This window comes from Primulina tabacum, chromosome 3 (genome assembly GCF_025594145.1).
Source record: "Primulina tabacum isolate GXHZ01 chromosome 3, ASM2559414v2, whole genome shotgun sequence".
NCBI lineage: Eukaryota > Viridiplantae > Streptophyta > Magnoliopsida > Lamiales > Gesneriaceae > Primulina > Primulina tabacum.
In genome coordinates this window covers 39311033-39322774 of record NC_134552.1, presented here as the reverse complement: position 1 = coordinate 39322774, position 11742 = coordinate 39311033, and the positions used below count along the sequence as shown (strand labels likewise).

General features: G+C 37.0%; 1 protein-coding gene across 1 annotated transcript; it reads left to right on the top strand.

Moving 5' to 3' along the window:
• Positions 1-503: 503 nt before the first annotated feature.
• Positions 504-1470, top strand: LOC142538708 (uncharacterized protein At2g29880-like). Its single transcript, XM_075644008.1, has 2 exons — positions 504-809; positions 1273-1470. The coding sequence occupies exons 1-2, from the start codon at positions 504-506 to the stop codon at positions 1468-1470; spliced, it is 504 nt and encodes a 167-aa protein (XP_075500123.1).
• Positions 1471-11742: the final 10272 nt, after the last annotated feature.

Below are 11742 nucleotides of genomic sequence, written 5' to 3'. Positions count from 1 at the left end.
TTTTTAACTTATTTAATCAATTATTTTATACTTTTAAAAATTCGTGATTTTTTAATAGGCCTTTCATCTAAATTTTTTATTATTATTCACCACATATTATACAGTGTTTCTTTGTTGCTTTAATGAGTGTAGAAAGATAATGCCATTTTTCAGCTGTTAGGAGTAGAAGAGTTGGGAGCATTGAAATTTTTCCTTCTCGACTGTGAACACTTTTATGAGCATAGAAATTTTTCATTCTCGACTGTGAACCCTTTTATTTTCTTGCAAGTGTTCATTTTTGTTTCAATATATATACTATGAAGGTATGATGCATTTTTAATGTTCTAACATGTTTGACAAAATTTAAGAACTCCATGTTTATATTTTAATATAATTATTGAGATATTTAACTTCTACCTTTTCTTAAGAAATTATAAATGGTGACAAAATTTAAGAACTCCATGTTTATATTTTAATATAATTATTGAGATATTTAACTTCTACCTTTTCTTAAGAAATTATAAATGGGCGATTCACAAACAAAATATAATATGTGGACGACTGAGGAGAGCAATGAATTATTAAAACTCATGGTCAATGCTGCCATGAGAGGATGGCGTGATAAGAATGGGATGCTGAACAAAAGAACAGTGGAAAAAAATATAGTTCCTACTCTTAACGGAAAACTGAGGTGTGAAAAGACTTTCGCACAATATCAAAGTCGTTTGAAATGGTTCAAACAACGATACAATAATTATTCCAAGCTTACACGTCATAGTTTTGGGTTTGGATGGGATCCTGAGACAAAGAAATTCACGGCTAATGATGAAGTATGTGATTAATATTTTAAGGTGAGAATCTCAAATTAGAATAATAAAATTTACATTTTCAATTAAAATTAGAATTATTTTTAACACTTGTTGGTTTTTGTTCTTTGACAGTCTCATCCTAAACATTAATATTATCGGCCAAGCACTTTTGAAGATTATGAAGATTTGGGAATGGAACAGCCACCGGAAAGTGTTCAATTGAATTAGGAGATGACATTGATGTGAGAACATTTGAGACTGAACAAAATAAAAGTACTAGCTTAATAGATTATTACATGTTTGATTACGATAGTGGTGAATTCATTCAAAGTGAAAGGCAAGAATCTTCATATCAGCCTCCACTTCATGAGGACTTTACTTCACAGCCACTAGAAAACAAGATAAGATAGAGTTTGAAACAAAATCGAGCACATCAAAGAGTCCTGACCAAAATATTATGCATAAACTCTCTTACAACCTTTAGAAGGTAGCTTCTAAGATTGAATCAATTGGTGATGTAGATGATAATTGTTGGGATGCTATTAAGGAAGTCCCAAACTTGGAGAATCGTACTCGGTACAAGGTGTTTGACTTGCTTAATGCTAGATCAAAGAAGATGGCTTTCCTGAAAATGACAATCGAAGAGCGCTTGGAATGGATAGACTATAAGTTAAATGAATGATTATTTTTGGTGGCATAAATGAGGGATAAACATTGTGTTAAAATGTTTACTAATGTTCTTTTGAATTTCTTTTTAATTATTGAACTGATAGCGAATTTGAACTTTTGGATTATTTTTATTCTATAATTACTCCGTTTTTTATTGAACATATCTTGTTTTGGTTAGACATATGATGTTTTTTCATGGATTCATAGCTTTTTTTATTTTCATTACTTGTTTTATGTCAGGTGGTTAATTTAAATGTCAAATATCAATGTGCACAACGTATGTAGAACCCGAAAATCAGATTACATATAAGCCATGCATAATTGTTACTATTTAAATTAAAAATGAATTTTTAATTAAATATATGAGTGTTTAAGTCATTTTTAATAATTTTAAATCATGATTATTTATTTTAAAAATAGATGGTTAGTTTTATCTTTTCAGGATAAATACGCGAGGTCGGACCGGAGTTGGAGATTAGAAGATAAGATTAATAATAAGAAAAATATTCCTAAATTTAAATTAAGTCAAGGAATAATTTAATTTAAAGAAAAAGAATGTTCTAGGATTTATGAAATTAATTAGAGCTAAGTTGTTAAATAAATTCTTTTAGGTTCAATATTTAATTAAAGCTTAAATTAAAATATGTGAACAAATGAGGATGAATTAATCTAGGTATAATATATTCAAAAAATTAAACATAGCATTTAAATACTTAAATTTTAAACCATATAATGCCATGCAAGAGTTTATTATAAATTAATGTGTAAATTCATTAAAATGTATAATGGGTATTTAAAATCTTAAACAATTAAAATGCAAGATTTAAACCATAACATACCCTGCAAAAATTTTAGGAATTCGGTCAAGACATTTTAAAAGTGTAGTAAATCCATCCAAGTCACCTTCAATTCTCATTAAGTTGAATTCATTCTCCCATTTTAATTCACTAATTGGTAGTAGATTCAAATACTATAATTCATATAATTTCCCCCAACCTATTAGACTATGAAATGAGCTTGAATGTGTTGCAAGAATTCGAATGACATGCAACGGCAGCTAGGAGAGAAAGCATTCAAATGTTATTCAAAGCTTTCACTTGTAACCTTCCACCTTAATGCATTTTATGGCATCTTTAACACCTCTTGTAATCATCATCTCCCTTACATAACATTCCTACATCCTATAAACTCGAAAATATCAGAAACAATAAACTACTGAAATCGTGAATTAGCAGCAAGGATGAGAGAATAAGAACAGCTACAGCTAGAGGAGGAAAAACAATTCAAATTCCATTCTATTCCTTCACTTGTAACTCTCAACTAAATGCACTTCAATTCCTATTTATCACCTCCTATAATACTCATCTCTATTGTCTAGCAATCACACACCATTACCTTCGAAAATCATCAGAAAAATATCAGCTAGAATCGAGAGAAAACAGCTGAAAAACAAGGAAGAAAACCAACTCCGACTCCGCCGCTCGTATTCGTCGTATTGATTTGTTTTTGTCAAAACAAATTCCAGGCATGTATATATTGTTTCTTTGATCTTCAATCAAGTCCTATAGATATGTTTAAACCATTGTATAAGCAGGATTCAAGCAAGAACATGAAAATGACAGCAAGTAAATTTGTTAAGAAAATTCTGTACAGGTCTCTCGGCCATGTTGCTTTTGTGATTCATGGTTGTTGAGTTTTGATGATTTCAGGATGTTGTTCGGTTCCACGCACCCAAGGCTGCTTCTAGGCATAATTTAGAATGTTTTAGAGTGTTTTTGGGTCATTTGTTTCAGTCCATACACGCACAAACAAAGAAATGACAGCAACTTTCCCTTAGGTGCAGAAATGAGTCACGGTTTTGGCCATTTGAGTGGTTAAGGTGTGTGTTTGAATCTTGGCTGTCCTAGGGACTGTATCCATGGTTAGAACCCTCACTTATCATGTCTAGGATGTGGCCAAGGTGTCCTTTCAAAACTTGGTTCATGGTTCCATCAGATTTTTAAAACAGCAACACAAGCATCACTCGAAAATTTCTTTAGTTTCTGATTTGTGTGAGTATGGTTTTGGTTTTTTGGGTGTTGGATGGATTGTGGTTGGTTTCTAGCCCATAGCTATGGTTCATACAACTCTCCATCATGTCTAGATCGAGCCATGGTCGATTAAATGACCCTTGGAACGAGACAAGACAGTAACAGATTTCAATACAAAACACTCCACCACAAGGGATGCTCTCGGCTGGTATGATGTGACTGTCCTAGGAGGTTGCTTGGGTTGTGGTTGGCTTTTAGCCCTTAGCCATGGTCCAAGCCATGCCTTAGAATGTTCGTAACAGTCCTTGGTCGGTGGTTCAAGCTAATGGTCATTAAATTTCAGAGTTTACACCACAAACACACAAGCTGCTACTGCTGTATTTTGACAGCAACTTTCAGTTTTGGTTTTGGTGCTTGTTTGAGTTCTTGGTTGGCTTTTAGCCCATGGCCTTGGACTGGACAGTACCTTAATGAGTTATGAAAGTCATGTTTTTTGCCGTTTGTGATTTGGTTGAGTTTAGAGGTCGTACGAGAATTTACGGTACAATGTGCCAAAATGACTCTCGAAAGAGTGTTTTATGTTTTTGGAATTCCATTCACCAATTTCGTGTACAGCTATCATCATGAACATTTTCCAGTATGTTAGGGGTATCTTTAATCATGGTTAAACGTTGGTTTAATGTTGGTTCGGGTTGGTACGAAGCCATGATTAAAAATCAAGTTATTTGTTCTAATCGTCTCGTTTTTGGTTCGATTGTTAAGTTTTGGTCAAGATAAGATTTATTGCATGTGTCCCATATTAGAATTAAGTCGCAGCAAGCCTGGGAGCGATCCAACTCATCCGGTAAAAAAAAACAAGATTATAAATATATTACGTGCATAAAAATATAAAATGTTTATTGTAAGGCCCGAGAAATTTATCTGGTTAATCTAAAAGGATTTGGCGATAATTATTATAATCTATTGGTGATAATTGATATGATTATAGACGGAACGGATCAGACCGGAAAGACGAAAGAAAATCAAAATGAGGAGCAAGAAAGAGTCCTCGCGCACATGCGCGACGTGATGGGCGCACATGCGCGAGGTAGACAGAACCTTGCGCGCACATGCGCGAAGAAAGACGAGCATATGCACGAGCAGCTCATGGCGAAGGCAGAGGACCTCGCGCATATGCGCGAGATAGGGTGCGCATATGCGCGAGGAGGTGTATCGGTACGACTCGAGTCCAGAGAATGTCGCGCACATGCGCAGGAAGGACGTCGCGCATATGAGCGACTTCTGTAAGTTCGGATAGAACGTTCGGCGCATATGCGCGGGACTTGGGCGCGCATATGCGCTAGGCATGCATCACGAAAAATCGACATTTGGTCTCTATATGCAACGTGGATGTTATATATATATATATATCAATCCTTACAATTCTTAGGATCAAAAGGAGAAAAACGAGAAAGAACCGAGGGAAGAAAACTCCAAGTTCCTTTCGTGTGAAATTTGAGGGTTACGCAAAAATTCATCCGTCCGATTCATAATCTTAGTACGGCACCGAGTTCCTTAACGACGTAGACTACAACTGGACGTAAGTTTTACTACGTTTTGATATGTCTTGAAATTATGATGTTGTTGGAATTGAATACACGTCATATATGATGTTCTTGACATGTTAGACATCATAGAATCGAAGTCAGATTAAGAAACGGACTGATTATGTAATTGTTATGATTTTTGGAATTGATTAATTGAGATTCGATATCAGATTTGTATTGTTATTGAAATTATGAGTTCTGCTATTATATCTGTGGTGTTGGAATTGACGGGGTTATCGAGACTGTATTGTTATGCCGTCGAAACATCCGTAAATTGATATTGATCAGATTCAGTATTGGTTGAGATTGTATTGTGGTATCATATGTCGATTGGCATTGATCCGATTATGTTTTGATTTGAGTATTGATCAGAACAGGTTTTGAACTGAGTTATGTACTGATATTGTATCTATTCGATTGTTATTAGCAGATTGGGTATGGACAGAGTTGACTTCGATACTTCGTCTTCATCGGACCGAGAAGATAAAGGTATAAATTAATGTTGAGTTGGGATTGCACAACTCGAGTGAGGTTTGGCTCGAGTTTCCCTAAATCACATACTTTACCTTATTGTATTGATTTGATTGATATACTTGTTCTCTTGATTGATAGATAGCAGGTATTAGACGAGTATCTTGGGACAAAAGTGCCTGATAGTGGTGGGATCGCCACGGGCACATTGCACGATGTCACAAGATAGTGTATTGGCGATAGTGCCAGAGTCTGTCACCGGATGATTGGCTATCGATGTGGATAGAAATGTGGCTTCTTCTATTACTGGTGATCGGTACTGTATCGATGTGGATAGAATGTAACTCTTCTATTACTGATGATCGATATCATATCGATGTGGATAGAATTGGAGTTTCTTCTATTACTCGTGATCGATACTATATCGATGTGGATAGAATCAGAGCTTCTTCTATTACTGGTGATCGATACCCTATCGACGTGGATAGAACTGGAGTCTTTTCTATTACTATTGGTCGATATGGGAATGCTAACATCTGGAACCGGGATCCCTAGACTAGGATTGAGTCTAGTCTAAAATGTGGAGTCATGAGTCAAATTGACAGTTATATTGATTCATGTTGATTATATTCCTGAATATGGTACATATTGATTTATGTTCCTGATGATGGTACATGTTTAGGATAGGATTTATTCTTGATATTGATTTATATTCTGATCTGAATACATGTTAGACATATCTGTTATATGATTTTACGATTGCATGTATACATGATTTATACTGAGAATATAATTCTCACCGGAGTTATCCGGCTGTTGTCTTGTTTGTATGTGTGCATGGCAACAGGTGGGATAGGATCAGGGTCAAGAAAAGAACGAGGCTGGACTAGATAGCGTGAAGATCCGGGCTTCGAAGCAACTTAGGATTCAGCACTGATAAATAGTTGAACCTAGTTGAATTCTTGTAGATAATACAAGATTTGTATGTTTATGTTTAATATGTAATTTGAATTGAATTACATTACGTTTCCGCTTTGTATTTAAAAAAAAAAAAATTAGACCCTGTTTATTATAATTGGTTGAATTATTCCTAAAGACGATTAAGGAATGAATTAGCGTCCGGGTCCCCACATTTATTTTTGAGATATATGTGATATGTCTTGTGGCCACCTTATGTTTATGGGTTTGTAAGTCGGTAGGCGCAACCGAGGACCTCTCCACCCGGTGACTTACGACCAGTTTATGATTATGTATGGGTACGGATATCCAGTCCAAAGGCTGTGGTGATCTCTACCGCCCAGTATACTGTGGTTTAGTCTGATCAGGCGCTCACGTTATGTTATGGGCCACTTGCTTAGAAACATTATCTCTACCAGAAATTATGATATGATATGACAGAGCTCTATTGAGCAAAGCTTTTATATATGATTTTCAGATATGCACGTAGTTATAATTATTCATGATACGACTTTCACTGTACGTTTTACGATACCATATTTTTATTTTGCATGCGATTTTATGATATATTTACTTGTTATTCACGATATATACATGTATGGGTGGGAAAAAATACCGAAATACCGAAAAATCGTACCGAAAAAAATACCGAACTTACCGAAAAAATCGGTATATCGAGTACCGAAATTTTCGGTATCGGTATGAAATATTTTTTTTTTTGGTATTTCGGTATATACCGAAATACCGAAAATAATTTTTTATTATTATTTTTTTTTAAATTTAAGTTCGGTATACTGAAAAATGTCGATATACCGAAATATTTTCGGTATACCGACAAAATTTTCGGTGTCCGTACGGTACCGGTATGAAATTTTTCCATACCGTAAATTCGGTATACCGAATTTTCGATATCGGTATCGGTATGGAAAAATTCCATACCGATATTTTCGGTACGGTATACCGTACCGTACCCACCCCTATATACATGTTGAGTCTTTAGACTCACTAGACTTGATTGTTGTAGGTATTGATGAGGTCGAGACTGCGGGCGGAGACCAGTGAGCTATTTTGGGGCAGCAGTAGTAAACCCGAGGACCTCATGTTTTAGTTTATGCACCTTTTAGCGTTCAAACTAAATTTTATATGTTGGATTATTTTTAGTTGTTGTTGGAAATACAATGTTGACTTCCATTGTTATTTTAAAGTTAAAATTATTTTCATGTTTATTTTATAAATGAAGCAAGATAATTATTTATTTAGAAAATTTTTAATAATTCCGCTAAAATTTGAATACGAAAATATGAATAGGAAATACGGGCCTTTACAGTTGGTATCAGAGCCTATGATCTTGTAAAGGGTTGTACTACTACTAGCTCTCGAGAAGCTCATGAAGTCACGTCTTCGGTCTGTAAGTTTTACGACTACGCATTTCGTTTAAAGCATGAAATAGTTTTACATCATGATTGCATGAAATATTTTATGTCAAGATTACGATTATGCAGTATTTATTTAAATTTAAAGAAATAGTGGAATTATGCATGTTGGTTACGTATGGTTATAGTTATGGAACAGCATGCCTCCTAGACGCATTATTGATCGCACGGGAGGTGATGAGCATCGTCATGAGGACGAGGAGAGAGATTTACCACCATCCCCTCCACCAGACATGAATGCCCAGATGCTAGCTGGGATGACTTAGTTCTTCGCATAGTTTGCGGGGAACAATGCAGTGGGAGCCAGACTGATGGGGCCGGAGGCAATCTATGAGCGGTTCATGAAGATGCGACCGAAGGAGTTCTTAGGGACATCAGATCCTATGGCTGCCGAGGGCTGGATTAAGTCCCTTGAGGTTATTTTCGAGTTCATGGGGCTCGAAGATGGAGATAGGGTTCGTTGTGCGACTTATCTGTTTGGAGGAGACGCTCGCCTGTGGTGGGAAGGAGCATCTGTAGCTTCCGATTTGGCTACTTTGAGCTGGACGCGTTTCACAGAGGTATTCTACTCTAAATATTTTACTGAAGAGGTGCGTTCCAGGTTGACCACGGAGTTCATGACCCTGAGGCAGGGAGATTTGACTGTTACGGAGTTCATCCGTAAGTTCGAGAGGGGATGTCATTTTGTACCCCTAATTGCTAATGATGCTGGAGCCAAATTGAGGCATTTTTTGAATGGTCTGCGGCTGATCTTACGCCGTGATGTTAGGGTGGCTGGCCCTACTACCTATGATGTTGCTGTTTCCAGAGCTCTAGCGGCAGAGCAAGACCAGAATGATATTGAACGCGATCGCCAGGGTAAACGACCATTTCAGGCACCACACCGTCCCCCTCAGCCGCAGCATCAGAATAAGAGACCTTTCCACGGTCCACCCAGGATCAGAGGGCAGCAGCAGCAACAGCAAGGACGAGCAGTCCCAAGGACAGTGGAGTATCCAGTCTGTGCCAAGTGCTCACGTCGTCATGCTGGGACTTGTATGTATGGTTCGGTAAAGTGTTACAAATGTGGTAGTACTGATCACATATTGAAGAATTGCCCTCAGAAGAATCTGCCTACCCAAGGCAGAGTTTTTGCTCTCCATGCTGCGGAGACTAACCCAGAGACGATGCTCATGACAGGTATCATAAATCTTTAAATTTTATTTGAAGTTTAATGTTTTGGGTTAAGATTTTGAACTTAGAATTTATGATAGGATTGCATGTTCTAATCAGTGTTAGCTACGGGAATTTAGGTTAAGAGAACTTTGACCTTTGCATGTCTATAAGCATAGTTCTTGTAAAACTATTGGGTTTAGCATGATATTCCAATCTTTCAGGGAGAATCTTTATAGTCGGTTCAGCTACGAAAGCCTTGATAGATTCAGGGGCTACTCATTCATTCATTTCAGAAACCTTTGCAAATTCTCTCAAAATCAAGACAATTGGGCTAGACATAGCGTATTCAGTAGCATTGCCTTCTGGAGAGGAGATGACAGCTACTAATGTGATCCGAGATATAGACCTTGAACTTCATGGTAATCTTGTGTATGCGGATCTTATCGTTCTGCCGATGCCAGAATTTGATATCATTCTGGGGATGGACTGGCTATTGAGAAACAGAGTTTTGATTGATTTCCAGCGGAGATCTTTTCTAGTCCGACCGCCTGGGATGGAACAATTCTTATTCGAACCAGACAGGTATTTTAATTTACCATGTATAATACCTTATGTCCAGGATAGGAAACTCATGCATCGAGGGTGTCGAGCATTTTTAGCTACTCTTGTATCTGTTCCCGAGACGCCCAAAAAGTCAGCATCCGATGTTCCTATTGTCCGGGACTTTCTAGATGTTTTTCCTGATGATGTCACTGGTTTGCCACCGGTGCGAGAGGTAGAATTTTCTATTGAGCTTATGCCAGGTACCTCACCGATTTCAAGAGCATCGTACCGATTAGTACCGGCAGAGATGGCAAAACTCAAGAAGTAGATTCAGGAACTTCTTGACAAGGAGTTCATTCGCCCGAGCTTTTCGCCATGGGGCGCACCGGTCTTGTTTGTGAAGAAAGATGATGGTTCGATGAGGCTCTGCATTGATTACCGGGAGTTGAACAGAGTTACAGTGAAGAACAAATACCCACTGCCGAGGATTGAAGATTTATTTGATCAGTTGCAGGGAGCTTCAGTCTTCTCCAAGATTGATCTGCGTTCTGGTTATCATCAGTTACGGGTGAAAGACGCCGATGTTCTCAAGACTGCTTTTAGGACTCGGTATGGCCACTTCTAGTTTCTTTTGATGTCGTTCGGTTTGACGAATGCGCCAGCGATTTTCATGGATCTCATGAATTGTGTATTTCAGCCGTATCTTGATCAGTTCGTGATAGTATTCATAGACGATATTCTTGTCTACTCAAAGAATCAAGAGGATCACAGCAGACTATCTGACCACAGTATTGCAGACCTTACAAAAGCACAAGATATTCGCAAAGTTCGGAAAGTGCGAGTTCTGATTATCGTCTAGCACCTGCTGAAATGAAAGAACTAAAAGATCAAATCCAAGAACTGCTAGACAAGGGTTTTATTCGCCCTAGTTACTCTAGTGGGACGCACCGGTTTTGTTTGTGAAAAAGAAAGATGGTAGCATGCGTCTTTGTTTTGATTATCGAGGATAACCGAATTTCGAGGACTGAAATTCAATTTAAGGGGGGAAGATTGTAATGCCCCGAAAATTTAAAGGTCCACGCAAACCACATGCATGCAATTATTAAATTCCTTCGTATTTTAATTAAATGTTTTAATTGCATGAATTAATTATGTTGTGCATATTTGCATGTTTAAAATATACTTTTCTACATGATTGCATTAAAATATTTTTTAAAGGTTATTCAAATTGCGATCGAGGAACGGAGACCAATGGCTGAAAAATAGAAAATGATTTTTATTAAATAATTGTTTTTAATTATTTAAAAGATGGTCGATGCTTTTAAGTATTTTTGAAAATAAAGGGTTTTGAAGTAATTTTATACGCCGGGACGAAAATTTTATCGGTGTTGGTTTTTCAACTAAAATACGAACTTTTTGGCAACCCGGCTAATAAATTCACATATTTAATTAATCAAAACTTTGGTTAATATTTTATTAAATCCTAATTTAACTAATGGGCTTGAATTTTGGGGCTTATTAGGCCTAAAGCCTATTTAGTGGTTAGATTAGTATTTAAAATGCAAAAAATACAAAACCCTTCACTTTTGCAAAAAAAACCCTCTCCCAACTACAACACACACATCACTTCACTTTAAGCTTTTTGGAAGAGATAATTCGAAGGGTTCAAAGGAAACAAGTCAAAGGTTTCGATCCGTTCTTCGTCGTCAACGATTATTCGAGCGTATACTACGCAAAGGCACACCTTAATCTCCTTTTCTCATCCATTACATCATAGTATCAATTTAATTAACATATGCATGAAGAACTTGAAGTTTTTTTTAAGAATTTTCGGATTTCTTATGTACATGCTATGAACTAATGATTTTTATGTGCCAATTCATGCCTTGAATGTGTTTAGGGACTGCCACTGATGCCATATGGTGTTTAGGTAAAGTTTTCAAGGAAAAACAAAGCCACACTCACACACCCACAATCGGCAGAAACTAAAAGAAGCAAGGGAACCGAAGTCTGTAGGTTGCTGTCATGGGTTATGGGATCGGGTTCTATGAGGGATGGCTGGGCTTGGCCTCGGCTGGGGCTAGGGCTCGGCCAGGGACTGTTAAGGGTC

Excerpts from the sequence above, each read along its gene's own strand:
- LOC142538708 (XM_075644008.1), top strand. The coding sequence starts at position 504 with ATGGGCGATTCACAAACAAAATATAATATGTGGACGACTGAGGAGAGC. Across the intron at positions 810-1,272 it reads AATTCACGGCTAATGATGAA|AAGGTAGCTTCTAAGATTGA; the intron begins GTATGTGATTAA and ends TACAACCTTTAG.